Genomic DNA, 24,364 nt, shown 5'->3' on the forward strand with positions numbered 1-24,364 from the left:
GTCTTCCTGCGTTCCTTCTTGAGCTTTCCCGAACTACCCAGCGCCCACTTCTGTGCTCCCGTGCTCGCAGGAGAGGACAGGATGGATACGTCTGAGGGCGTGCCGAACGCATTGACGGAGATCGTGCGTACTGCTTCTCATCCACCGGCTTGTGGGCATGATGGCTGACGCGCTCCCTGACTGGCAGGAGTCGCAAGAACTGGAGGAGCAGAACCCGACTTTTCGCAGCGTGACGGAGGGCATCGCAGAAGTCGCCAGACGCCTCGAAGACAACGCTAAGCGCCTCAAAGACCACGCCGAGCAACTCGACCAGCTCAAGGAAAGCATCGCCCGGCAGGAAGCGCAGCTTGACCGGATGCAGGCAGAGAAAGACAGGACTCGATTCTTGGATGCGTGCATGATCTCCATGCTGGGTTCGTCTCGCCCTCTTACCGTCCCATAACGCTGCTGACCTGCTTGTGCCATGCAGGCGTGCTGCTCGAACAGGCACTTAAGTATACGGGCAAAAAAGTCTTCGACATGCCGGCTAGTGAGGTCAAAAGTCTACTGTTCGATGACTTATACCATTCCGCTCAGCGTGAGTCAACGAAAGGCACGCGGGCGCAAGTGCTTACATATGCCGTCTACTGTTTGCAGTCTGTCCCTCGTGGAGGAGATTACCGGACTACTTGCGCTATCCGTGGAAGCAGGCCAAACTCGCGCACTTTCCTCCGGCCTTCTTCCAGGCGCTCAGGGACGACGACATCGAGTTCCGACCGGCGTACCGCATTGTTGAGGGCGCCAAAGCGGTCAAGCACTTGCGCACCAAAGAGGCGCACGGCAGATCATTCAGGACAACCTGCCTTGAAGTCCTGGTCAATGTCGGCAAGGTCGGCACGAGGCGCGCCAACGGCATCCTTGCCAATGTTCCCATCGGTGCGTACCCCCAATTATGAATTGCTGGTCTGCGCTTATCTGCTGAGCTCGCAGACTACTTACACGACTAGGGAGGAGGGAGATTGCACACGAACAAGACTGTCGCCGTGCTCCGCAAGCGGCTGGGCAATCTCCTCTCTCGCGCCCAGGCCTTTACTTTGTTGTCGTCAAAACACCCCGTCGTGCATTGCATCTCGATTCTTTTCGCCGCCATCGAGCGCGTCTTCGACGCTTCAGCGCTTCACCGCTTCCTCCCTCTCTTCCCTTCAGTTCCTCTTCTGCCAGAGCTCCGGCTATTCGTATTGATTTCAAGCCGTCCCCGCCATTGGAGACAGTTCCAGCGGAGGTTGTCGACCCGTTCATCATCCCTCGACGCAGGCTTCCCTTCGACGCTTCGTCTCGCTCGCCTGAACAGCTTCCTTGCTCTGCTACAGACCGCCAGCTTCCACACAAGATGCCTCGTGTCGCACTCGTCCAGTTTGCGCCGCTCTCGCCGTCGTCTTCGGACCTCCCCACCTCTGCCTCGCAGAAGAACTCCGACGACGACGACAACCCTGCGACTCTCTCGTCGCAGTACAACTTGCAGCGTGCGCACGACTACGTCAGGCAGGCGGCGAGGCAGGGCGCGGAGCTCGTCGTGCGTTCGCTTCCTTCCCCTCCGTTGAGAAGTCCGGGACGGGCGGCAGAAGGCGGTAAGAGGCAAGGGAGGCAGAAGGGGCACGACCGCTTCGTGCGACGGAGCAGTAGCTGGTACAGAAGCAGAGAACGTGGACGCTGACTCGCTTTTCGTCGTTGCTGCCCGCAGTGCTTCCCCGAGTACTTTGTGCGCCCTTCCTTCGCGGCTTCTTTTTTGCAAGAACTTGGAAAGCTGACATCGCTATGCCCCCGCGCAGCTTTCTGGCGTCGTCTCGTCACCCTCGCACTGGCACCTTGCCCAAGTCCCGCACCACCAGCACCCTCCGCTGTCCTCCGTTCCCTCCTCGACCTCGCACACCGAAGCCGAACACTGGCTCCAATCCTTCCGCACCCTTGCGCGCGAACTCAAGGTCGACATCGCCGTCGGCACGATTGTCGAGCGCGCGGTTGACGAGAAGACGGGAGAGGAGCTGAGCAAGGAGGTCGAGGTTGAGGATGACGAGACGGGCGAGAAGAAGAAGGAGAGGCGGCCGATCCTCGAGAACGTCGCGTACTACGTCGACTGGAATGGAGAGGTCCTCGGGCGGTACACAAAACGGAACCTTTGGTGGTGCGTCCTTTCGTTTCGCTCAGCCTCGTCTGCTGCATCTCAAGCTGTACTTGAGGCTGTACGCCCGATGACGAGCGTATGCGCCGTCCGTCTCGTATCGCCTTTACTGACTCTTGCACCTCCACAGGCCCGAGAAGGAGTACCTCTGCGAAGGATCGGAGGACCACCAGATCTTCGACACGCGCTTTGGCAAAGTCGGCATGCTCATCTGTGCGCAATTTCCTCTTGTACATTCGTGCCGGCTTGCTGAACCGCTCCGCTCGCAGGCTGGGACCTCGCCTGGCCCTCCGCCTTCCGCCGTCTCCTCCTCCTCGGCGCCGAGATGATCATCGCCCCGACGTACTGGACCGCGACCGATGCCGGCGAAGTTGGCCTGCGCCACAACCCGCACAGCGAGAGGGAGTACCTCGAGTGCTTGGTCAAGACGCGCGCGTGGGAGAACGAGTGCGCCTTGCTGGTGCATTACGGGTGTTCCTCCGCTCTCCTAGCCGGCGTTGACCTTCGCTTTCCGCTTTGCGCAGTTCACGAACGTCGCTGCGCCCGCGTCATGGTCTCCCGGCGATCCCATCGGAAACGAAGAAGGCCGGATCGGGTGTTCGCAGGTTTGCCTGCCGTTCAAGGGCGCCATCGCTCACGCCGTGCGTTGCGCTCTCCCTTCCCAACGCATCTCTTCTCGCTGACTTGCCACGCTTTTGCAGAAGGGACCACAGGAGGAGGTCGTCTTCGCTGACTTTGACCTCTCGATTCTCGAGGTGCGTCTCGCTCGCTTCGCTTTTGGCTCTCCGCTTGCGCTGACTCTCGTATTCTGGACGCAGGACGCTCGTCAAGTGTACGGTGTCAGGCGTGATTTGATTACGAAGCTGAAGGAGAAGGGAGAGTTGCCGGACTGGGTTATCGAGTAAGGACTCAGGCGACCGCAACGAAGGCCCTCGGCGCTGCTGAAGTAGTGGGGAGGCGAAAAATGCAGGGAGAGCGTGACAAGGAAGGGGAGTTGGGTCCACAAGTGCTCATTCGACGACAAAGTTGAGATGCGGGAAAGCTTGATCCGACGGCTTGCGGCCCTCTGCAACGCAGATCTTGTCGAGGCGCATGCGCAGGCCTTCAGTAATCAGTATGTGATGTTGGGCTCCATGGAAGTTGTCCAGGGAGTTGAGCGTGTCGAGCGCTCTGAGAGTCTCGAGGACGCGCGTGCGACGAAGGTCGAGGAGGCGGACCGTCGCTGGAAGCCACTTGACAACCTTCCAAAACGTGTTCGACCAAGTCTCTTCAGAAGAACCGCTGAACGAGACCGTCTTGACGTTGGGAAGTTTGCGGAAAAGCTCTTGCTCGTGGGTCCAGGGAGGGCCTCCCGGCTCCGACTTGCGTGCCCTCGGGATGGCTTCTGCAACGTCGAAATGTGCGTGTTCAACGCTCTGCTGGAAAGCCTCGCTCCTTTCCAGCGCCTCCCACAGTCTCCAGTTGCTGCGATTCGAGCCAGTGAAGCTGAAGGCGCCGGGTACGAACTGGATCTTGCGGTAGAGCGTCCTCTGCGCAGTCGAGGTGCACGCTTTTCCAAGGCGACAGAGAGCGGCGAGCGTCGCTTCGCGGCCGTGGTTGAAGTTGTCGCAGAACTCGATGATGAGGCAGACGAGGTCGCGCGGGAGCCGAGGCGAGATTCGTGTTGCGTTGCCGGTCCCGGAGGTCCGCGAGAGGCGTCTTCGGGGAGTTCTGAGAGGGCGCAGACTCCATCGGTAGCGCAGCAAGCGAAGAGTTGGGGACAGAGAGCGAAGCGGACAAGGAAGGGGATCAGCATGGTCGCTATGATGCGGCCGCACCCGCTCGGACGGCCAGGGAACGTGGCAACTCACAGACTAGAGGGGCTGTAGATGCTGCCCTGCTCGTATACTCTGGCAACGCCCGACAAAGGCCCCACGCACCTTGACCTTCGCAAACGCTCTGCGCGACTTCTCCCTCACCCATCCTCGCAAGGCTGTCTAGCCTGGCCGCTCTTCAGCGAGCATGCTTTCCTTGTCCAGATGCGTGAGCGGCAAGACAGCAAGGAAAGGCGGATGGAGATGAAGGACGCATTAAAAGCGGGAGGCGTCTGACGCCTGTACGCAAGTCCGGAGGCCTTTGACAGAACAAAAGCTCCCAAGTGCACTGCTTAAACAGAGGAGAGAAGAGGACAAGGGGAGGAGATCAGCATGCGGCAGGAAGCGTTCTGGCGGGAAGTGCGAAGCGGAAGGCCTTGAAGCCGAACTGCTCAGGCTGAGAAGTGTTGATTGCCTACTCCTTCGTCTCAGCATTGGCACCCAACTCTGACTCCTGCTTGTGTAGGCAACGCCTGTAAGTTAGCGGAAGAAGTGTCAAACTCAGCAGGGCATGAGGAGACCAACCAGCGCCTGGATCGTCGGATTGTTCGTAGTGAGCCTGTACACGTCCTGCAGCGCATCAAGCATCAGCAGCTCTGGGAAAGCCAGGAAAGAAGGGGAACAAGGAGGTGAGGACAAGGAAAGGGTGAGCGTATGATCGTAGCAACTGAACTCCCAGACGCGGTCAGGAAAGAGACGCCGCGGAGAACAAGCGAACCAACAATTGAGCAAGACCGAGTGCGGCAATAAGACGCAGGCTTGTGAGTGGGTAGGAAGCGAACTGACATTATGCAAGGCAAAGCAAGGACGGTATAATCGAGGTGCGGGTATGCGGGTTGGATGCGGAGGGCGAGACGAGGTGCGAGGCGGTACAGGTGTTCTGCGCGAGCGACCATGGTCAGCAAAAGAACAGGCAAGCATATACACGAACGGGACGGAAAGCAAACGTACTAGACTTGGTTTTGCGGGAATTCGCTTGCTGCGAGACGAAAGTGACGGGTCGGACGTCAGCATAGCGCGCTTGCGGAGATCTCCACCGTTGAAGCACAGTAAAATCAAACTCACCGCCAACGCCCGTGACCATTCCGCTCAACCTCCCGTCCAGACGGCCGACCTGGAAGCTCAGCTTGTTGAGCAGCTTTTTGGTGTCGCGCAAGTCGGAGCGGACTTCGTGCATCGCGCCGGACAAGCCCTTGACCGCTTGCTGAGTTTCGGCCAAGTCGACCGACATCGGGGTGAGCTGCCCGCTGATCCTGGATTCGACTGGAGGGCGACGGCATGGTCAGCAGCGGCGCAACACGCCTGTAGACGAGAACGTGCGATAGAACACGAAGCCAATGAGGACCACCGTCCCAAGACCCTTCGTCAACAAGCTGTCTGGCCCAAGTGCGTGCGAGCCGTTCTCGCCGCCGCCGAGCTTGCTGCCCTTCGCGAAACTGCTGACGGTGTCATCACCAAGACGCTTGTGACTGGTGGTGAATGGCCGGGCGGGGTGCGGCGCGAGGAGGTTTTGGGAGGGAGCGCGGTGGGGAAGGCGAGGGAGGGCAAGAGCGCGGGAGAAGAGGGGCATGGTGTGCAGCGGGGTTGTGCGGGAGATGAGCGACGAGCAGACGCAAGCCAGCACACCTTGCAGTCGTGCCCAACCGACCCTGCTGAGTCTTGCTCGTGAAAGACGTAGTCCTCAGCTACCGCCATCTCGCTTCTCGAGTGCGCAGAACGCTTCTGGAATGTACAGCATATCCGTTACGTCTCGACGAGAGCAACCCGCCCTCCGCCGCGCCGTTTTCTCCGACCGCAACCTCCCAATCCCAGTTCTCGCCGCCTCCACACCTCTCGCCGTCCGCTCCTTCCGTCCCTTGACGACGCCAATAGGTCCTGAATCGACGAGGGTAAAGGCGCGGCGGGTTGGGCGGGTGCAGGTCGGCGGGAGCTTGTCGTCTGCGACTCTGCGTAGGGCAGAAAGCCAGCATCAGCTCGAGACCAGGTTAATCTGCTGCCCAGGCAACATGAGGGGGGAAGAGAAGAAGCGTACCGAGGTCTAGCGGTATTCGGCAAAGACGAAATCCCGGAAGCGAAGGATTGATGCGCGTCGAGACGAGAACGCGGAAACGAAGAGATCGGCTTGGCGTGGCGGATGCTGCTGTGGGAACGCCCGACTGTTGCCGACATGAGAAAAGTCAGACTTAGTCAGAGGCCATGTAAAGACAGAATGAGGATAAGGAGGGAATGCGAACTCACCTCGTTCGCACCGCTCCTCGAAAAGGCAGCCGCGCAGCGCATCATGCCGGCGCCTCCACCACGTCCGACTACCGCACCGCCAACGGCTGCTGTGTCAAGAATGTCTGCGCCTCGATCTCGGCGATTCCGCCCCAACACGCCGCAACAACCTTCGCAAACGCCAGCAGCGTCGTCTCGTCGCTCGCCTTGAGCGTCTGGCCAAACTCGCTCTCCGACATGGCGAGCAGCGCATGGAACGCCTTCCCGTCGAAGAGCTCGTGCGGCGCGCAGGGCGAGTCGTGGACGCCGTCTGGATGGAGAAGGAGGACTTGGAAGAGGATGTTGACGGTGACGAGGGTCGAAATCAGCTCGACGGAGCGCTGGATGAACGGTTTGAGCGGAGGACGAGGGGCGAGAGGGGCGAGAGCAGCGAGTCGAGAGGGTTCGTGGCGGATCAGGGCGGCGACGAGGACAGCGCAGTTGACCTCGTGCTTCGTGAAGGGTCGTCGGTGCAAGCGAAGGATCCAGTTGATCGAGACGATGAGCATGGTGTAACGGCCGATCATTGCGCAGCCGTCAAAGCTGGAGATGTTTCCCTTCGGATAGCGGAGCGCGGCGTAGGCGATCGTCTTGCGAATGAGCTTGTCCTGCTCGACAAGCGGTTGCCGCGTGAGGATGTCGGGAAGCGCGTCCCATTCCGACGCAGCAGCAAGGTCGCGCAGGCTGGGGACGGCAACCTCGGTTGGGTAAAGCTCGAACCCGCTCCGCGCGTACTCGACGACGGTCGGCCGCTCGACTCCGACCATCTCATGCACAATCGCGTAGATCCACAGCCGGATAGGGCGAGCGAGCGAGACCATCGGCGACTGATGCTCGGGCATCTCGACCATGCCCTGGAGCATGACGACGCCGTGCTTGAGGACGTGAAGGACGAAGGACGAGAGGCGAGACGACTTGTAGGCGGCGTCATAGATCGCTCGCGCTTTGGCTTGTTCGAGGGTGTCGGTCGGGCGAGGATGGAGAGGGTAGGTAGGCGAGGGCGCTTCAAGCGGGCGGAGGGCGTACGAGTAGGCCGATGCGGCGATGTTGGCAATAATGTTCGGGTCGTGGACAGGTCGTTGAAGGAGGCGAGGGAGGACGGCGAGGACGACATCCTGAATCTGCGCGAGCGTCTCGACAGGCATCCCAGCGCACATCGAGAGGATGCCGGCTATCCGCAGCAACTCGCGCGGGTCGATGTAGCCGGTGTAGTCGGCGAACTTACGGTTCTGCGAGAAGGAGGCGGCGTAGTTGTGCATGTCGTTGCCGATCAGGGCGGCGAGGATGGGAAGGAAGGCGGGCGGGACAGAGAAGGAGCGGGCGATGAGGGCGGGTTGGAAGACGCGGAATCGAATGCGAGGTGGCGTACTCGGCGGTACTTTTTCGAGTCGAGGGTCGTTGAATGGGCCGTACTCGACCGAATTGAGCGGGACGTAGCCCCGACATTGCGTCGGGTAGATAAAGTAGTCCGAGTCTGCGCGGCCCGTGTCACAAGCGTCAGGACTACCCGTTACTGAGTTCCGAATGTGCGACGCACCGTTTGACAGCACAAACCCGTTCTTGCGGTTCGCAAGCTCCGCAGTCGGCGAATCCGCCTCCTCCTCCGCACAATAGCTCGGGACGCCCAGCGCTTCCAGCTCCGCTGAGATCGCCATATGTGTGAGGGGTGGTAGCCGAGTAGCTTTCTGCGCGTAGGCGTAGTCGGCGCGGAGGTAGTCGGGTAGGCTCATCCACTTCAGCGAGCGCTGAAGGGACTGCGTCGAGCGGTGTATGACGGTCGGGAGTTTGGACGTGTCGAAGGGGCTGTCAGATGTCGGAACTGTTAGCGAGGCGAGGTGAACGGACGAGAAGAAAGCGCGACGCACCCGTCCCAAACGAACTCCGGCTCGAGTCCGCACACCCGCCAGTACTCGACGTATCTCCGCACGTTCGCCTTGATCCTCAGATTCCCTCCTCCCTCGAACGTGTCGACTAGACCGACATGGTACGCGAAAGCGAGTCCGTCGACGATCAGAGGGATGGGCGAGGTGTCCTGAGGGTTCGGGTGCGTCTCGTAGACACCGAGGTTCTGCTTTCGCACGTACGTCGTGAGACTCTGGACGCCCATACCCCCTCGATACTCCGGAAGGCTTGTCTAGGCCGATCTGCGGCGGTGGTGGCGAGCGAGACTTGGTCGGATCGAGGGAGAGGAGCAAGGCGAGTAGGAGGGCGCAGAGCGGAGCGACAGCCACACAGCCTTCAGCAGCCTTTCTAGGATACAGTCAACGCCAAGCGAGCTCGGTCTGAGCAGTATGAGCCGAGCAGTGAAGCGTACAAGGTTAGGGGAAACTGGTTCGCAAGGTTGGCTTCGTTTGCAACCATCGCTCGCCTATGCCGCTGATCTGACGCTTACGAGTGATCCACAGGGTTCATTCTGAGTCTGTACTGCCGCCCGCCTGGTACGCAGAGCCTTTCGCTCGCTTCTGCAGACTTCATCGCTTCGCGGGTGTGGGGAGGGTCAAAGTGGAGGAGGGAATTGGTTAGGCGCGATGCGACTTGTGCAGTGGCTTATTGGCAGGCCAGAACGGCGATGCGGGCGGCGGATCGCGGCGGGCGTACAGGAGGGACGCTGCGATGTTCGTTCTCCTCGAGGAGGTGGACTGGAGCGGGTGAAGCTGCTGCTGGTCTCAACACGGTACATTGGCGACGTTGCAGCCGCTTGAACGGGAGGCGTCGCTCTACAAGCTGCTTCGGCGCGCACGGTCTCGCCTTCCGCTTACCTGCACCCGCAAACACTTCGAGCACGTCGCGAGACTCTTCAAACTGACCGCCAATTTCCTCCTCCCGCAGATCTACCCGATAATGGCCATCACCGCAACCTCCTCGACCCCTCCTCTCTCCCCCGCCGAAGTCGCCCAAATACCCTCTCCCTCCCTCCCAATCGGACCGCAGATCTCGCACCTCCTCTCCGAGTTCACCACCCTCTCTATCCAGCTCTTCACGATCCTCTCGACGACTTCGCCGTCCGCTAGCGCGGGCTCTAAAGCCTCCACCGCGGAGATCTACGAGTCGCTCGGAGCGTTGGACGCGAAGCTCGCTCGCTTGCTCGTCATGTCTGCCGAGCACCAGCGACGACAACAGCGCGTCGAAGCGCTCATCTCAACGCTGCGCACACTCGATTCGACCTGGCACGAGTCCGCCTCAACCCTCCATTCCTGCGTCTCCTCGCTCGACCCAATCGTCGCATCCGGCGCGCTCGACCGCACCGCCATCTCCACCGCCCAATCCGCGTCCCTCACGCCCTCCCAGATTCTCTCTTACGCCCGCCTCCTCGCACCCTTCACCTCCGCTCCACCTTCCTCGCTCTTCCCGCCTGAAATCAAGCTCAAAGGAGTAGGCGCGACAGACCCTACGGGACGGAGTTTGCCAATGGGCGCGATTCCGCCGTTCCCGACTGAGGCGGCGATGAGGAGGGGACGGTTGCAATTCGGAAGGGAGGGCCTGATGCAGGGGTTGGGAGCGACGGAGGAGGTGGGAGGTGAGTCGGCTGATGTGCTCGCTTCGATGACGCACGTTCTGATTCCTGCTTCCGGCCGCAGCTCGAAGAGACGGGCCAGCAGCACCCGCCGAACCCGCGATACCGAAAGCAGACGCCGCGGCGCGCCTCGAGCAAGAGGCGAAGGCGCACCAGGTCACGGCGGCGGGAGGAGCGGGCGCCGCTCCGCCCCATCCAGGCTCGGGAGACGGGATGGACGTTGAAGAGTTTGAGTTTGACTTGGACCTCAATCCGGACTTGTAGGCGTGTGAAGTCGAAGGTAGAGGTGGAATGTCGAGTCTATCCCGACGCCTCTCGCTCGCTTCGCTTTCCTTGGCTTCAGTCGCGCGCTATACGGATCAAGAGACTCTGAGCTTGCTTTGGGACCCCTTCGTAGCCTCGTTGAGTGTTGTCAAGTGGACTCGTCCTTCGCTCTCTCGCACCTTCGCTCCTCGACCGCCACCACATCGCAAGAATGGTGCGTACAGCGCCCGGGAAGCTTGCGGACACTCACTGACGGCTTGCCCGACCAGTCTGGCGCACGGCTGATTGGCCAGGTCCTCCTCATCGGGTCCTCCATCGTCGGCAAGGCCTTCTCCGAGGCATGGAAGCAGGCGGCGAGGAGTGAGTCGCCTCTCCTCGCGCTCTGGCGGGGCGGCAGGGTACGAGCGACGGACACAGGTACTTTTCCAGGCTGACTGTGGTCCTCGTTGTCCCGCAGACGCACGAGCAGGCGGCGAGGCAGCGACAGGTGCAGCAGGCGGAGCAGCGAGGGGTGGCAACGTCGACGCCTTGACGCGCAACCACGGCATGACCTTCGACGAGGCGGCCAACATCCTCAACGTCAAGCGCGGCGCGATCCAGGCTGGTGAAGAGACAGAGTTGCAGAGGATGCTCAAGGTGAGTGAGGGCGATGAGCGCTTTCTCGCGGGCTGGCGGGCTGTTCGTTGGTTGGAGGAGCGTTGTGCGGCTTGCACAGTGCTCTAAAGCCTAGATATAGCGGCCGAATCCGCGCAGCGATGCTGACCCCTGCTCCCCTCGCTTTCGCAGAACTTCGACCACCTCTTCCAAGCCAACTCGCCCCTGACAGCCGAAGGCAAGCCTCACTCGTCGCACTACCTCCAGTCCAAGATCGTGCGGGCAAAGGAGCGGTTAGAGGCAGAGTTGGCGGCGGCGGCGAAGGGTGCGGGAGAGGCGGCAGCGGCGGAGACGCCCAAGACTCCTGGGGGAAGTGCGTGAGCGTAGCGGGCGCTCAGGAGTGGGAGAAGAATGGCGTGACGCAGGTGGATAGATTGGCGGAAGTGATGGCCTCGCGGGACTGTGTTCTGTACTGTAGCGATACCCCTTCTCCCCCTCGTTTTTCTCGTTCTCGAGACCAGCCTTTATTCCTCTCAGCAGGCTCATCAACATGCAACATCTCTCCTCACCATACTCCCGGATCCAAATCGTTCCATCTTCCGACGCAAGTCTATCGAATCGGCAAATGCCCCAATCTCCAAACCTCTCCCCTGCCGAGCATCTCGCCCTCTCCTTCTCCCGCCGCCGCCACAGCCGTATACAACCCGACGGCCTCCCCTCGGACGGCTTTGCGGGGCTTCGAGCCGCTCGAGCTGGAGTAGAGCGAGTGGAGGGAGAGTTCGCGCGCGTGCGAGGTGTGGTGTGCGAGGGCGGAGGACAGGAGGGCGCGGAAAGAAGGGGAGGGCTGCGTGGACGGTCGGAGCGTCAGTGAGGAAGGACATGCGGAAGAGACGGAGCGCCACGCACGTTCTTTGGCGCTGCGGACCCCAGCGCAATCACGACGATGTTCTTGTACTCCCTCTTGTACTTGCCCGCTCCAACAACCTGCTGCAAGTCCTTCTCCTTCTCATGCAAGTAATCATGGATCGCTCTGCCAGCATCCCACCACTTCTCCGCTCCCCACCTCGCTTCCTTCTCCAGCATCACGGGCAAGAGAACCTGTACGAGTTCGACCTCGGGATCGAGGTGCATTGCTGATAGGACGCGGGCGGAGCGGGGAGAGAGGGTGGGCAGGGTCGAGCCGGCTGCTGGGACGCCGAGAGGGGGCGTGTGGGCGAAGGCGCGGATAAGTTGCGAGGCGACTCGGGGGGAACCGGTAAAGGAGAGGACGGGCGAGTAGGCGGAGGAGATGGTAGACGCGGTGGAGACGAGGAGGCGCGAGGCAGAGGTGCTGTGTGCGAGGAAGCAGTCAGTTCTGCTGTCGAATCGACTTTCGCGAAGTGCACGCACTCGTGAGGCGCGAGGAGTATGATAGTCTGCGGCTGCAGCGAGTTGATCTCGGCGCCGACTGCCGCAAGCACGCCCTCATCGACCTCTTCTCCTGCGAAACGAAGCGAGTCAGCGGGCGAAGCGGAGCCTCGACAGCGGAGAGCAACGCACCATGCTCGACGAAGTAGACGGGCAGCACCTCCCTGACGAGGTTCTCCGCGCCCGCATGCTCCGCGCGACGCTCAACCTCCCTCAGCTGCCGCTTGTACTCCTTCTCGAGTTCCCTCCCTCCCTCCTTGCTCCCAAAGCGCAACTGCCTCTCCAACTCTGCCTCCCAGTCCGCCTGCTTCGAATGCTCGTGGTTGGGCGAGACAGGTACGCTCGCTTGGTACCGATGCAGCGTCTCCGCCCACAACTTGCCCGAGGGAGAGGTGAGGAGGTCGCGGTGTTCTGTCGGGAGGAAGGGGAGTCGGCCGGACAAGGCGGGGATGTAGTGTGGTAGTCGAGTGTACAGAGCGGATAGCAGACCCAGCAGCACGCCCCAGAACAGCAGGCGGACGTTGCCCATCGCTTCGGACGAAGGAGGCGGGGCAGCCAGCGGAGGACGAGGTAACGGGCGTCGGGAGAGTCGCGGGCGGTACGAGTCCGTCTTACGGTCTTGCAGACGGTCTAGCAAGATATCTCAAGCCGCTGGGCGTGTGTGCGGGATGAGGTGGAGGGAGAAGTTGAGCGAGACGATGAGAGATGTCAATACTCCGCGAGGGTATGGCTGAGGACGCTGAAACGACGACTGCAGTGCATATGATCCGTCTATATGCGAGGAAGCGAAGGGAAAACCAAAAAGACGCCGTTCCTCCGCCCGAATCCGCTCACAACTCTCCCCTCTGCCTCGCCGCGTCGTCCGCCATCTTCTTGAGCACGTCGTACTCGCCCGACTTCTGGCAGAGCGCCGAGAACATCGAATCAGCGTCGGCGAGGAGGTTCGAGGGCGTGTCGAACTCTTTGACGACGCCGTGGTCGAGGACGAGGATCTTGTTGTAGTCGATCACGGTGCGGAGGCGGTCTGCGGATGGAAGCTCATCAACGGAGCGTTCGAGAGCTAGTGGCTCGAAGCGGACGCACGAGCAATGCAGAGAATCGTCGCGTCCGCCATCTCCGACCGAATCGTCTCCTGGATCCGCTCGTCTGTCGCATGGTCGAGCGAAGCGGTGCTCTCGTCCAGGATGAGAATGGACGACGACCGCAGCTTGAGGATGCCGCGCGCGAGGGCGAGGAGCTGGCGCTGTCCAGCGGAGAAGTTCTTCCCGCCCTCCTTGACCGGCATGTCGAGGCTCTTGACGACGTAGCGCTCGTCTTCGGCCGTAGCAGTCGCTTCCGAGTGCTCGTCGTCGCTGTTGGTCGGGCTGACGGCGCGGCTCGGGCCAGGAGTTGGCTTGGGCGTGACGCCGCACGCGCCAGGCGCGGCCATCTGGACGCGGCGGAGGGCGTCCCAAATCGCCTGGTCTTCGTGCTGGCCGAACGGATCTGCAGACATACAACTTGTGAGAGAAAGAAGGGAGACAGCGGATACAAGCCAACGCACCGAGGTTGAATCGCAGACTACCGGCAAAGAGTGCCGCTTCTTGCGCGACGATCGTCAGACGGCTCCTGAGGTCCTCGAGCTTGAGCGTGTTGATGTCGATACCGTCGATGGTGATGTTGCCGCTCGACGGCTCGATAAAGCGGAAGAAGGACAGCGCGAGCGACGACTTGCCAGAACCTGTCCGACCGACGATGCCGACCTTCTCGCCGCCCTTGACCTCGAACGAGACGGCCTTGAGTACCGAAGGGAGGTTCGGCGCGTAAGAGGCGGTGAGCTTGTTGACAGAGATCGTGCCGCCGCGAGTGGGCCAAATGGCGGGAGGATGGACGCCGCCCTGCGACTCTTGCTCAAGCTCGAGGTCTACAGTATAGAAGCGTCAGTGACGGCAGAGGAAGAAGCGGAACTCGAGGCAACTCACACTCCTGAATGCGCTCGACCGAGTTAGCCTGCACCTCGATTTGGGCGTTGAGCCTCACGATCCAGAGGAGCCGTTCTTGGAACATGAGAGCGAACGACAGAACGAAACCTGCGAGCGCTGCGTCCATCGACCGCGCGAAGATGACGAAGAGCGCCGCGATCAACGCTGCGATGGCGCCAAAGACGTCGGTACGGAGGGAGAGCCATCGATTGGCGAGCCACAGGGTGAAGAACGGCCTGTTATTCTCGTCGAGGAGCTGGAAGATGTGGCGCATGAACCGGCTCGCATCACCGTAGGCTCGGATGGTCGACACGCCCTGCAAGCTTTCGCCGAAGACGGAGAAGATGGGCGAGCGGGTGACGGACTCTGCAAGATTGACCCGGTCAGTATACCCGAGCGAGTGATGAATCGGGGGAAGCGCACCGAAACGCTTGAGCTCGCGCGACGAGGCGACGTAGATGTAGCCCAGCAACCAGTACGCTGCTGAAATCGCTGCTGCCGCGAGAAGGAACGCCGGGAGGGTTGCCGAGACGGTGCCGGTAATTCCTGCGACGGCGACGAGCTCGAAGGTGTAGTACATGGCGGTCTGGCTCAGGTCCTGGTCGATCGTCTCCATGTCCTTGCTGAGGCGGTTCAAGATGCGGCCGGTCGGCGTCGAGTCGAAGAAGCGGATGGGCGCTCCGAGAATCTGGCTGATCAGGCGACGGTAAAGGATGCGACTAGCGCAGAGTCCGCGCCACAAGAAGAACGCCGCGCGCGCCGTGATGAAGGCGAGGTTGACGACGGCGAGGAGGCAGTACATGGCGAGCCAGTAGTCCGAGTCGAGCTTGCGATCCTCGCCGAGGATGGACGACGCCGAGAGATCGCCTTGCGAGACCGAGCGGGCTGCCTGAGCAAGACGGATCGGGACAGCGTGGAGGCGTCCGGTAGAAGCGGCGACTGTCGAAACGAAAACGGTGCCAAACGACTCGGCCTTCCTGTCGAACGAGTTCGCCCAGTACCGGAGCGCAAGCGAGATGGCTGGCAACAGGATGTCAGCGCGAGCATACAAATAACCGTTCAGACCACCGCACCGATGTCTGCCAGCTGAGCGCCTACGAAGATCGCAAGCGCAACGAGGGCGACGCTCCATCCGCCAAACGCCCGGATGTACGTGTAGTACACCTCCTTCTTGACTGCGCCCTCGCTCTGCGTCTCGTCCTTGACGAGTTTGAGCTTCTCCGCCCGCTTGCGCCGCTCCTCCTCCTGGTGCTGCCGGAGCGCTTCATCCGTCTCGCCATCCGCCAACGCCTCGATCGTCGAGAAGCTCGACTCGTTCGCGTCGGAGGCAAACTTGTCCTGCTTCTCGAGCTCAAGGAGGCGCGACTGCGAGAGCGTGTCGGGCGGGCCGGCAGAGACGACGGTGCTTTGGTCGAGGGTAACGACGAAGCCTGCGACCGGGAGGCAGAGGTCGACCGCGTGCGTGACGAGGACGCAGGTGCGGTGACGCATGACCTTGCCGGTCAGGCACTTTTCGACAAGGTGCTGCGCTGTATGCGAGTCGACGGCGGAGAGGACGTCGTCGAGGAGGACGTATCTGGCGGGCGAATAGATTGCGCGAGCGAGACTGATGCGCGCCTTCTGACCGCCCGAGAGCACCGTCCCCTTCTCGCCGACTTCCGTATCATCGCCGAGTTCGAGCGCTTTGAGGTCGGGCTGGAGCGCGCAGGCGTCGAGCGTCGCCTGGTAACGCTTGGCATTGAAAGGCGAGCCGAAAAGGATGTTCTCCCGGATCGTGGCCGAGAGGAGCCAAGGCTGTTGCGAAGCGTACGCGGTTGTTTCGGTGAGGATGGCTGGGTCCGAATCGGTCGACCTAATGACGGGCGAAGGAAGGAAGGCGGATCCTGAGAGGCGGTTCGTCTCGCCGAGGAGGGACTGGAGGAGGGTCGTCTTGCCGGATCCGACTGTACGACAAAGAGCGTCAAACGAGCGTTCTCAGCTGTCAGAGACGGAGCGAACGCACCTGGACCGAGGATGATACTGAGCTGTCCCTCCGGGAATCGAAGATCGAGGTCCTTCAAGCGGAAGACGCTTGTGTCCTGCCTTGCCGCATCCTCGTTCGACCAGGTGAAAGTCCCGTCGACGAAGCCAATGACCGGGTCCTCGAGTGAGGTCGCCTTCTGAAGAAGCGAGTACTTGTGCGTCTCTTCTTCTTGCATGAAGGCGTCGAGACGCTTGAGCGAGACGTAGGCTTGGAGCACGTTGACGAACACTGCGGGAAGTCCCAGGGTGTCAGGACCAAGCGCGTCAAGGGGGGTGACCCAACTGACTGTCGGTAAAGCCTTCGAGGGGAGAGCGGAGAACCTGGAGGAGGGCGAGTGCGGTGAAGGCGGTCTCGGCGGTGAGCGGGCGTTCGAGGACTGTTGCGGAGCGTCAGCTCGATGCGCTGCTTTCGAACAAGTGATAGCGGGACGTACCCTTGGTGTGGAAGACGAACGTTACGGATCCAACGATGAACGGCGCGCCGAACATCAACCCGTTCCCAGCAACCATCGTCAACGCCCTCTTCCAGATCGCGCTCAGCTCCTTCTTCCTCGTCGCGTCCATCATCTCCAGGAACTTTCGCTCCCACGCGAAGAACTTGACGACGCGGACTTGGCCGATAACTTCGGTCGTCAATTCGAGGCGCTGGTCGGCTGCCGCGAGGAGCTTCTCCTGGTAGATGTTGAACAGAGCGGAGATGCGACCTTGGATCGGGACGAGAAGGGTGAGAACGGCGATACCGACTGCTGCGCTCGTGCCGAGGAGGTCGAAGAGGAGATAGCAGATGACGATGATGGAGAGGGGCATCTCGGAGAGGAGGAAGTGCAGGTAGGCGCAGACTTCGGAGAGTCGGTACGTGTCGACGCTGATCAGGTTGATGATCTTGCCCGACGACGCTTTCTCCAGCTCCTTTCCGAGCTCCTCCTCGTCGAGGTCGTCGGCTTCGGAGCCTGACGCCGGCGTTGCCTTCGAGGTCGGCTTCGGTGCTGCGTCGGCAGTGGGTGAGACGTCGGCCTCTTCCGTGGGCTTGGCGGACGACAAGCCAGCCTGGTCTTTCCGTCGAAGCGCCTTGGTAAAGACCTCGCCGACGATGATGGACCTACGCGTGCGGAGGTCGTCAGCAACCGAAGCTCAATCTCGAGAAGTCGAGCTCAGCGCACCGAAGCCGAATGCAGATCCTTCTCCCAATGAACAATCCCTGACTCGAACAAATCCCTCCCAAGATCGTCCCGAGGAACATGCCCCAAGCATACAGTATCGGCACATGAAACGGTGCATACTCGCCCCTCTCGCGCTTGGCGATGTGCGCAAGGATCCCTCGCAACATCAGGGGTGCGATGGGGTTGAGTACGACTCGACCGAGGGACCAGATGTTTTGCGCGACGAGGGCGGGCCAGAAGTGGTAGATCAACTTCGGGGTGAGGCCGAGTCCCTCGACGCCTGCATTTGGGTCGCTGAGGATCCGTCGACGGATGAAGAGCGGAAGTCGAGCGAGACGCGTATCGAGCGTCCGCATCGACTGGCGGAACGAGAGGACTACTCGAGCGGTCTTGTCGTCTGCTCGAAGGTCGGGAATCGTATCCATCTTGATTGAGCCGGCGCCGAAGATCCGAGGGAAGGCGGAGCGAAGCTGGAAGCCTTCGAGGAAGGAGAAGGTTGCGAGGGAGAAGAGGGAGGCGTGCATCTCTGGCGAAGGGGGAAGGGACTTGTCGGTCGTGCTAAGTCGTCGCTGGGTGCGGGACGAGCGCGACGAGTAGCGCGATGGGCGTGGCGTAAAGAACTCGACGATGAAGAGGAACGACGAGGTGGCGAAGAGGACAGCCTCGATGGCGAGCGCTTCGCGGGAGACGGTGTAGGGGTAGGTCTTATTGCCGAGGAGGGCGGAGCGGAGGTCGAAGAAGCCGGTGAGACTGGCGAAGGATACATAGTACGGGATGAGGATGCGCTCGAGGAGGGTGTAGGCGGGCGAGACGTTGCGGTGAGGGAGGGACGGGTGGCTGAGGGCGAAGACGCGGTGCTGGATGGCGAGGCAGACTTTTGCGACCGAGAGTATGAAAGCCCAGGCCTGCAGGCAAAAGAGCGTAAGCGACGCGAGTTGACAGCGAAAGAAGCGGACGCACCCAAGATGCCATCTCCGTTGCAACCCATGCACGTCCACCCTCTCCGCGTTGGAAAGCCCTGATAGTCTTGAGCGTGCAGAGGGCGAGCATCGCAGCGTTCGCCACGACATTCAAGACGTCCTTTTTGCATCCCCAGACCGCCCTCGCGGCGAGCGCGAGCCCAGTCCGACCGGTCTCTTCCGCCTCAGGATCCGCCTCAACAACATCTGGCTCCGCATCGTCGCCGAGCAACTCCTTCTGCGTCGACGGGTCGTGCCAGTCTGGACTCTGCTTCTCCGCAACTTCTCGCAAAACGCGAGATTCGGCTTGTGCGATCGGGCTCGAGCCGGCTGTCCCTCGAGAGGACGCGTCGACGGTTGGTAGCTGTTCGTACCCAAAGGACGAGCGAGGGAAGGAGCGGCGGGCGAGAGAAAAAAGCCGGACGAGGAGGTACGATGCGGAGAGGGAGAGGAAGAGGAGTGGGATGACTCCGTCGAAGACTCTGCGTGCACGCGTCGGCCGTCAGTGAGTGTCCAGCGTCGCGTTGGAGTTTGTGCGACGCACCTCAGGCGGAAGCACGGGTCAAAGTCGATGCCGTCCCATACCTCGGCACCCTTTCCTCGTGCACACCACGCGTCCGAGACCTCGCCTGCCTGCGCCGCGTCAAGGATAAGCTGCATCTGTGCTGCTCTACTGGCTGGATCACTGGGCGATGTCGATAGAGTGAGTTGTCGGGGTCGCTGGTCGTGTCCTTGCGAAGTGCCGACGAGGATGCGAAACGAGCGAGCGACTGAAGCGGGCGTCCGCTGGGTCGCCTGGCACACAGCAGCGAGTCAGAGCAGCTTGCTAGCGGGCTTGGCTTGACTCCAGCGCGAGTGTGTGACTGGGACGAAGGACAATCTGCTCGAGTCTGCTGTTCCGCGCGGTGCACTTTATCGATTCCTCCTGTTGTCGCTTTACCGGCTTCCGAAGAGTGAAGAACTAACGACGGCATGCTTGTCCAGCTTGTCCTGGCCCTCCAGGCGTCGTTGGTCGTCGTGGAAGTCCTCCCACTGTCCGGCAATTCGACGAGTCGCGCTACAACGCTCGTTGCAGGACTACCGGCTGAGTAAGCGACGCAGTACTGCTGACAGGTGATTACAAGCCCTCGTAAGGCTGACTACAAGGGGATTACAACTCTGTCCCACGGGCACAGCTTGACCTTCTCATCCTCGCTCTCGAGGAAGCTCGTACAGCTCGGACGACGTACAGGCTGCCGCCACAGCCCACCATTCCACTCTCACGCGGCGTACTCCTCGTCGCAGCCCTCGCACTCGCACTCGCCGCCTTGTTCTCCTCGCCCCACTCGACCAACCTCGGCATCGCTCTCACAACTCTGTCTGCGCTTGTGAGCCAGTGCATGACTCGAAGCTGGACCAGACTTGCCGCTATCGTGCCCGCACTTGCCGTCCCATCCGCCAAGAACAGCTCGCGACCGCTCTCGACTTTTGCCGCGGTTCCCTCGCCTCTTGCTTTTCCCGCGACAATGGGATCGTTCTCTTCCGCAGCTTCGCAGGGTGCGTGTTCAAGATCCCTTGTCTATCCAGCGATACCCGGGGGATGCTACGGCTGACACGAGATTGAACAGGCCGCGACGACGGCGCCGAAATCCTCGATTCCCCTTCCGAATGGCGCGCCGCGCTCTCCGCCCTCCCCTCCCTCGCCGACCTTCACGACGTCTTGCCCACGATCTTCCTCGCACATGGCTCGCCCATGCTAATCCACCCACCTCACCTCGCCAACGCACGAAGCGGACCGCTCCTCTCGATTCAAGGACCCGAGGGACCGCTCGTGGCGTTCTTGAAGGACTTGGGACCGCTGTTGATGGAGAAGTACACGCCAAGGGCGATTGTGGTCCTTTCGGCGCATTGGGAGACGGAAGGAGGAGGGGTCGTGACGGATTACGGAGACAAGAACCCGTTGCTCTTCGACTACTACGGCTTTCCGAAGGGTGCGTTCGTCTTCACTCGTGACGGTCAACGCAGGCGCAGCTCACCACCGACGCCCTCGCCTTCTCGTCAGCGCAGAACTCTATGAAGTCACCTTCAAGTCTCGCGGGGACAAAGCGATCGCCCAGCGTGTCGTGCAAGTCTTGAAAGAAGGCGGTATCGAGTCTGCGCGGCTGACGAACAAGCTTGAGCCGAGGGGAGAGGATGGAAGGGGGTTCATGGGTCCTGGACTCGGTGCGAGTTCGCTTATTTGCTTGAGCTTGGCAGGAACTGATGGAGCGGTGCGCAGACCATGGCGTGTTCGTGCCGTTCAAGCTCATGTTCAAGGACGAAGCGCCTGTCCCTATCATCCAGGTTCGTCCGGCCTTTCCTTCTTCCCCTCGTTTGTTCTCACTAGCTCGCGCTCTCACCTCGCAGGTATCCATTCCCTCAGACTTGTCTCCTGCAACCCAGCACGCCCTCGGTGCCGCCCTCTCTCCCCTCCGCCGCGAAGGGATCCTCCTCATCGCCGGCGGCTTGACCGTTCACACTTTCCGTGACTTTGGGTCTTTCTCCCCCGCGGCTGCGGCGGAGAAGTACAGGGTCTGGGAGAAGGCGATCGTGGACGCCGTTGCGGTCAAGGATGTACGCCTCGCTTCCTTGCTCTTCCGTTCTCGCCTCGACGCCTTTTCTCCCGCCTCTTCTCCTTCCGGTCCTTCAGCTAACCCATGTCGAACCCGCAACAGCCCAAAGCCCGCCACCGCGCCCTCTTCTCCCTCGTCCACCACCCCTCCTTCCGCTCCGCCCACCCACGCGAAGAACACTTCGTCCCGCTCTACGTCGCTCAGGGGGCGGGCGAGACGGGGAATATCGAGGGCAGGGAGGGGGCGAGAGTCGTGTGTGGATTGTGGGGGAGCAAGACAGTTGTATTTGGGGTGTAGAGGGTGTTTGCGAGTTCGTGCGACAGGCAGTTCCGTCCGCGCTCGACGATGCGAGAGAGAAGCGAGCTACCCTCAGCAAATGCGAGGTGATAGAACAACTACTTCATTGCGCTGCGCAAAGATTAAAGCAATACACGAACCTCTAGGGATCCAATTTCAAGTTCTCGCCCGCACCAACTCCAATGCCTCCGTCCCTCCCGCCCTTCCACTCCCACACCTCAAATCGGTGATTCAACCCCCCATCCTCATGCACGCTGTACAAGCTGCCGCACCCGCCCGCACCCGGCGCACGCTTGATGAAGAACAAGTTCTTGATGCGCGAGTGGAGGAGGGACATGGAGCAGAGGAGGCACGGTTCGTGCGAGAGGAAGACGGTGAGGCCTGTGAGGAGGTAAGGCGGTTGGGCAGAGTCGGGGCAGAAAGCGGAGGGAGGGGGTCGGCCGCCTTGGAGGTCGAGGTAGGCGACTGCGTCGATTGCGTTCGAAGCGGCGTGCGTGAGCACGTTGCCAGTTGAGAGACGAGTGTCGTGCGCTGTGACGAGAGAGACCGGAGGGCGAAGCGAGTTGTGGAAGGGGGAGGACCACGAGTCGGTGATTCGGCAGGCAATCGGGTGCTGTCGGCTCAAGGACAGTCAGCGAACGATCAGACAGTCATGAACAGATAGTCGCACTCACCTCGCCCTGCCGCCCGGCCTCTTCCGCCCGCTCCCACACCTTCCTCGCCTGCTGCTCGACCCACTCGAGCTTCGCTTTCTCCCATCCCTTCTTCTTCCGCGTCGCCTTGGCACCCTCACGAATATGCACAATCGTGACAGGCCAGACCTTGCTCCACTCTTCCGCCTGCTGCTCCGTGTGCGCCGCCTCGGCGGGAACTTCGACAGTGTAAAGCGGCGGGACCGGGGTCGAGCCGAGAATGTCCGCGACGGGTGAGGCGGTGAGGAGGTCGACGAGGTTCGACGGGGCGCTCGTAACGGGGAAGAGGAGGATAGACTGGTAGCTATCGGGATCCGTCCGTGTGGTACGGCGCCTCTCACTCAACTGCGAACTGCGGCCGTCGCTCTCCTCGGCATTGTCGCTTGGACGGTCTTGCTCGACGGGACTGGACGAGCGGGACGACTCGATCGGCCGGACGCGCTTGAGGTGGCTCAGCTCGTTCTTGTTGCGAGTGCTGTGCTTGCGGACGAACTGGAAGACGGCGCCGGCGCAGCGTGCGGGGAGGTCGATGGCGTAGCAGGTCACTGTGTGTGTGGATTGAGGTCAGCGAAACGGCAGATGGCGAAAAAGCGCCGAACGCACTGAGCGAGAGTTCTGCGTCTTCCGGGTCGATGATCTCCGTCACCTTTCGCCACGGGAACTCGGCTTCGTGCGGACCGACAACCTCCTCGTCCCTCTCTGCGAGCTGCTCCGGCGTCAAACTCTTGAGGTGCGCGAGGCGCGCACGGTCGTCGTCCGCCTGTTCGAGCTTGCCATCGAACGAGTCGAGGTTTCCGAGTCCGCCCCAGCCGTCTTCGGCCGTCTCCACGTCTTCGACTTGCGCATCTTGAGGTGCAGCAGCGTCTGAATGGGAGAAGCGAACCGAGTGGCCATAGAAGATGAGGAGCTCGTCGCCGCGCTGGACGGGCTTGGCGGTGCGGTACGAGATTGTGTACTGCGAATAGTCGAGCGAGTAGGTGACGTTTGGCGAGGCAGAGTGGTTGAAAAGGGAGCCTGCAGGATGCGAGGGTAAGGAGAGCCTTGAGAGCGAACTGACAGCGAACGTACCGATTCCCAGCGCAACAGCCATACTGCCATCCCGGCCCCAAGTGAAGACGTATCCGCGCAGCTGACTCGCCTCGACACCCTTGAGCACGCCGTCGTCCTCTGCGCCCTCCTTCCGACCCTTGTACTCCTCCTGACTCAAGACCAAGACCGGACTGATCTCGATGACCTGTCCAGCGGGAATGTCCTCCGTCGCAAAGACGCCTCGTCCGACAGACGAGTCGCGTGTGGCGATCTCGATGGGTGCGCGGGTGAGGTGAGGAGTTGCGGGAGGGTAGGCGAGAGAGCCGGAGCTGGAGTCGCCAAAGGGAGGGGGAGGGTAGCAGTAGGCGAGATCGGTTCGGCTAGCGCCTCGCGGCTTGCCCGCAGTCTCATCCAGGTTGTTACGCTTTCCAGCGCCCGCAGGAGGAGCCGCAGTCGGTGCAAGCGTATCCGGGAGCTCCTGCTCGACCGGGCTGTCGACCGCGTCGTCCTTCAAGGACAAGGCGGCGACAGAGGGAAGATCGGCGTGTGCGGTCGAGGACGGCGGGTGAGGGGGTTCAGCGAGCAGAGTCGGGTGTCCATTCGCGCCGTCGTCGCCGTTCGTGCCGTGATGAAGGGGGAGGGCATCGATAGTAGGGCTGCTCCCGCGCCCGCGGCCTGTTTTTTTGTCGGTTTCGATCTGCAGATGGCTCGAACATGTCAGAAACGTCCCTTACACGCACCAGAAGCTCGCCCGCGAGGTGTGCCCATCGAGTTCCACCCTCATCAGCCAAAAGTGAAGAAGGGGCCCGCTTACACGAATGTCTGCATTTCCGGCGGCGCAATTGAGCATCAAACGATCAGGAGAGGAAGCCTAGTGGCAGGCGAAGGTAGACAGCCTGGTCGCTGTCGCCGTGAGCGGGAGTCGTGAGCGGTTGTGGAGCGACCCTCTCCCTCTCGCTCCGACCACTCCCTTGGACCCGCTCCAACTCGTTGAGCAGGCCTGCTGGCTTCGTAGACGTACATACACGAGTCTTGGATTGTCCACCACTTGTTCGTGACCGCCTGAGTCGTCCCCGTTTCACACTCTCTCGACCTCCTCGCTCGCGTCCAAGGCCCAGTCGCGTTCGGCAAAGGCTGGCCTCCAGTTCCCCGTCGGTCGTATCCACCGTCTCTTGCGCAACGGCAACTACGCCCAGCGCATCGGTGCAGGTGCTCCCGGTGCGTTCGCGTGATGTTGTCCTCCTCGCGACTTGGCGTGTTTACTGACTTGCCCGCTCGTTCTCCTGCACAGTCTACCTTGCTGCCGTCCTCGAGTACCTCGCTGCCGAGATCCTCGAGCTTGCCGGCAACGCTGCCCGGTAAGTGCACGCCTTGCGACTGATACTCGCCCACGTTGGCTGACCTTCACACTATCCTCGACGCGCAGTGACAACAAGAAGTCGCGCATCATCCCGCGTCACCTTCAGCTCGCCATCCGCAATGACGAGGAGCTCAACCGCCTCCTCGGACACGTCGTCATCTCGCAGGGTGCGTTCTCGTGCTCGCCGTTCTCGCGCCCTCGCAAGTACTGACTCGCTCTTCTCTCTCCAGGTGGTGTCTTGCCCAAC

The 24,364-nt window shown here is 61.4% G+C and overlaps 10 protein-coding genes and 1 pseudogene across 11 annotated transcripts; 6 read left to right on the forward strand and 5 right to left on the reverse strand.

Annotated features, from left to right (window-relative positions):
• Nucleotides 1-81: 81 nt before the first annotated feature.
• Nucleotides 82-986, forward strand: RHTO_05430 (uncharacterized protein; the record flags this gene model as incomplete). Its single annotated transcript, XM_016419092.1, has 5 exons — nt 82-123; nt 188-413; nt 470-577; nt 637-915; nt 970-986. The coding sequence occupies 5 exons, from the start codon at nt 82-84 to the stop codon at nt 984-986; spliced, it is 672 nt and encodes a 223-aa protein (XP_016270177.1).
• Nucleotides 987-1,369: 383 nt separating this feature from the next.
• Nucleotides 1,370-3,063, forward strand: RHTO_05431 (nitrilase/cyanide hydratase and apolipoprotein N-acyltransferase domain containing protein; the record flags this gene model as incomplete). Its single annotated transcript, XM_016419093.1, has 8 exons — nt 1,370-1,552; nt 1,721-1,738; nt 1,809-2,161; nt 2,289-2,371; nt 2,428-2,618; nt 2,683-2,799; nt 2,860-2,913; nt 2,977-3,063. The coding sequence occupies 8 exons, from the start codon at nt 1,370-1,372 to the stop codon at nt 3,061-3,063; spliced, it is 1,086 nt and encodes a 361-aa protein (XP_016270178.1).
• A 1,827-nt stretch (nt 3,064-4,890) lies between these two features.
• On the reverse strand, nt 4,891-5,581 carry RHTO_05432 (uncharacterized protein; the record flags this gene model as incomplete). Its single annotated transcript, XM_016419094.1, has 4 exons — nt 4,891; nt 4,963-4,990; nt 5,077-5,274; nt 5,332-5,581. Coding segments are annotated over 4 exons (477 nt in total).
• Nucleotides 5,582-6,317: 736 nt separating this feature from the next.
• RHTO_05433 (asteroid-like protein) lies at nt 6,318-8,374 on the reverse strand (the record flags this gene model as incomplete). Its single annotated transcript, XM_016419095.1, has 3 exons — nt 6,318-7,741; nt 7,805-8,070; nt 8,133-8,374. 3 exons carry the CDS (start codon nt 8,372-8,374, stop codon nt 6,318-6,320), a joined length of 1,932 nt encoding a protein of 643 aa, XP_016270180.1.
• A 734-nt stretch (nt 8,375-9,108) lies between these two features.
• RHTO_05434 (Mediator complex, subunit Med4) lies at nt 9,109-10,045 on the forward strand (the record flags this gene model as incomplete). Its single annotated transcript, XM_016419096.1, has 2 exons — nt 9,109-9,784; nt 9,846-10,045. The coding sequence occupies 2 exons, from the start codon at nt 9,109-9,111 to the stop codon at nt 10,043-10,045; spliced, it is 876 nt and encodes a 291-aa protein (XP_016270181.1).
• Nucleotides 10,046-10,256: 211 nt separating this feature from the next.
• On the forward strand, nt 10,257-11,020 carry RHTO_05435 (mitochondrial import inner membrane translocase subunit tim16; the record flags this gene model as incomplete). The annotated part of the gene is made up of 4 exons (XM_016419097.1): nt 10,257-10,259; nt 10,315-10,405; nt 10,503-10,681; nt 10,832-11,020. The coding sequence occupies 4 exons, from the start codon at nt 10,257-10,259 to the stop codon at nt 11,018-11,020; spliced, it is 462 nt and encodes a 153-aa protein (XP_016270182.1).
• A 229-nt stretch (nt 11,021-11,249) lies between these two features.
• RHTO_05436 (uncharacterized protein) lies at nt 11,250-12,575 on the reverse strand (the record flags this gene model as incomplete). The annotated part of the gene is made up of 4 exons (XM_016419098.1): nt 11,250-11,483; nt 11,546-11,969; nt 12,029-12,119; nt 12,179-12,575. The coding sequence occupies 4 exons, from the start codon at nt 12,573-12,575 to the stop codon at nt 11,250-11,252; spliced, it is 1,146 nt and encodes a 381-aa protein (XP_016270183.1).
• A 301-nt stretch (nt 12,576-12,876) lies between these two features.
• Nucleotides 12,877-18,808, reverse strand: RHTO_05437 (ABC bile acid transporter; the record flags this gene model as incomplete). Its single annotated transcript, XM_016419099.1, has 12 exons — nt 12,877-13,070; nt 13,130-13,531; nt 13,590-13,949; nt 14,008-14,373; nt 14,431-15,027; nt 15,081-15,950; nt 16,010-16,258; nt 16,317-16,406; nt 16,464-17,128; nt 17,190-18,094; nt 18,150-18,630; nt 18,693-18,808. The coding sequence occupies 12 exons, from the start codon at nt 18,806-18,808 to the stop codon at nt 12,877-12,879; spliced, it is 5,295 nt and encodes a 1,764-aa protein (XP_016270184.1).
• Nucleotides 18,809-19,120: 312 nt separating this feature from the next.
• Nucleotides 19,121-21,036, forward strand: RHTO_05438 (aromatic ring-opening dioxygenase; the record flags this gene model as incomplete). Its single annotated transcript, XM_016419100.1, has 7 exons — nt 19,121-19,236; nt 19,380-19,684; nt 19,756-20,118; nt 20,195-20,350; nt 20,406-20,470; nt 20,534-20,740; nt 20,842-21,036. 7 exons carry the CDS (start codon nt 19,121-19,123, stop codon nt 21,034-21,036), a joined length of 1,407 nt encoding a protein of 468 aa, XP_016270185.1.
• A 142-nt stretch (nt 21,037-21,178) lies between these two features.
• Nucleotides 21,179-23,607, reverse strand: RHTO_05439 (Set and Cytidine deaminase-like domain containing protein; the record flags this gene model as incomplete). Its single annotated transcript, XM_016419101.1, has 5 exons — nt 21,179-21,649; nt 21,711-22,273; nt 22,332-22,742; nt 22,797-23,454; nt 23,572-23,607. 5 exons carry the CDS (start codon nt 23,605-23,607, stop codon nt 21,179-21,181), a joined length of 2,139 nt encoding a protein of 712 aa, XP_016270186.1.
• Nucleotides 23,576-24,364, forward strand: RHTO_05440 (histone H2A; annotated as a pseudogene; the record flags this gene model as incomplete). The annotated part of the gene is made up of 5 exons: nt 23,576-23,631; nt 23,753-23,774; nt 23,870-23,975; nt 24,049-24,115; nt 24,184-24,364.

Source organism: Rhodotorula toruloides (assembly GCF_000320785.1).
Source record: "Rhodotorula toruloides NP11 unplaced genomic scaffold Scaffold32, whole genome shotgun sequence".
Classification (NCBI taxonomy): Eukaryota; Fungi; Basidiomycota; class Microbotryomycetes; order Sporidiobolales; family Sporidiobolaceae; genus Rhodotorula; species Rhodotorula toruloides.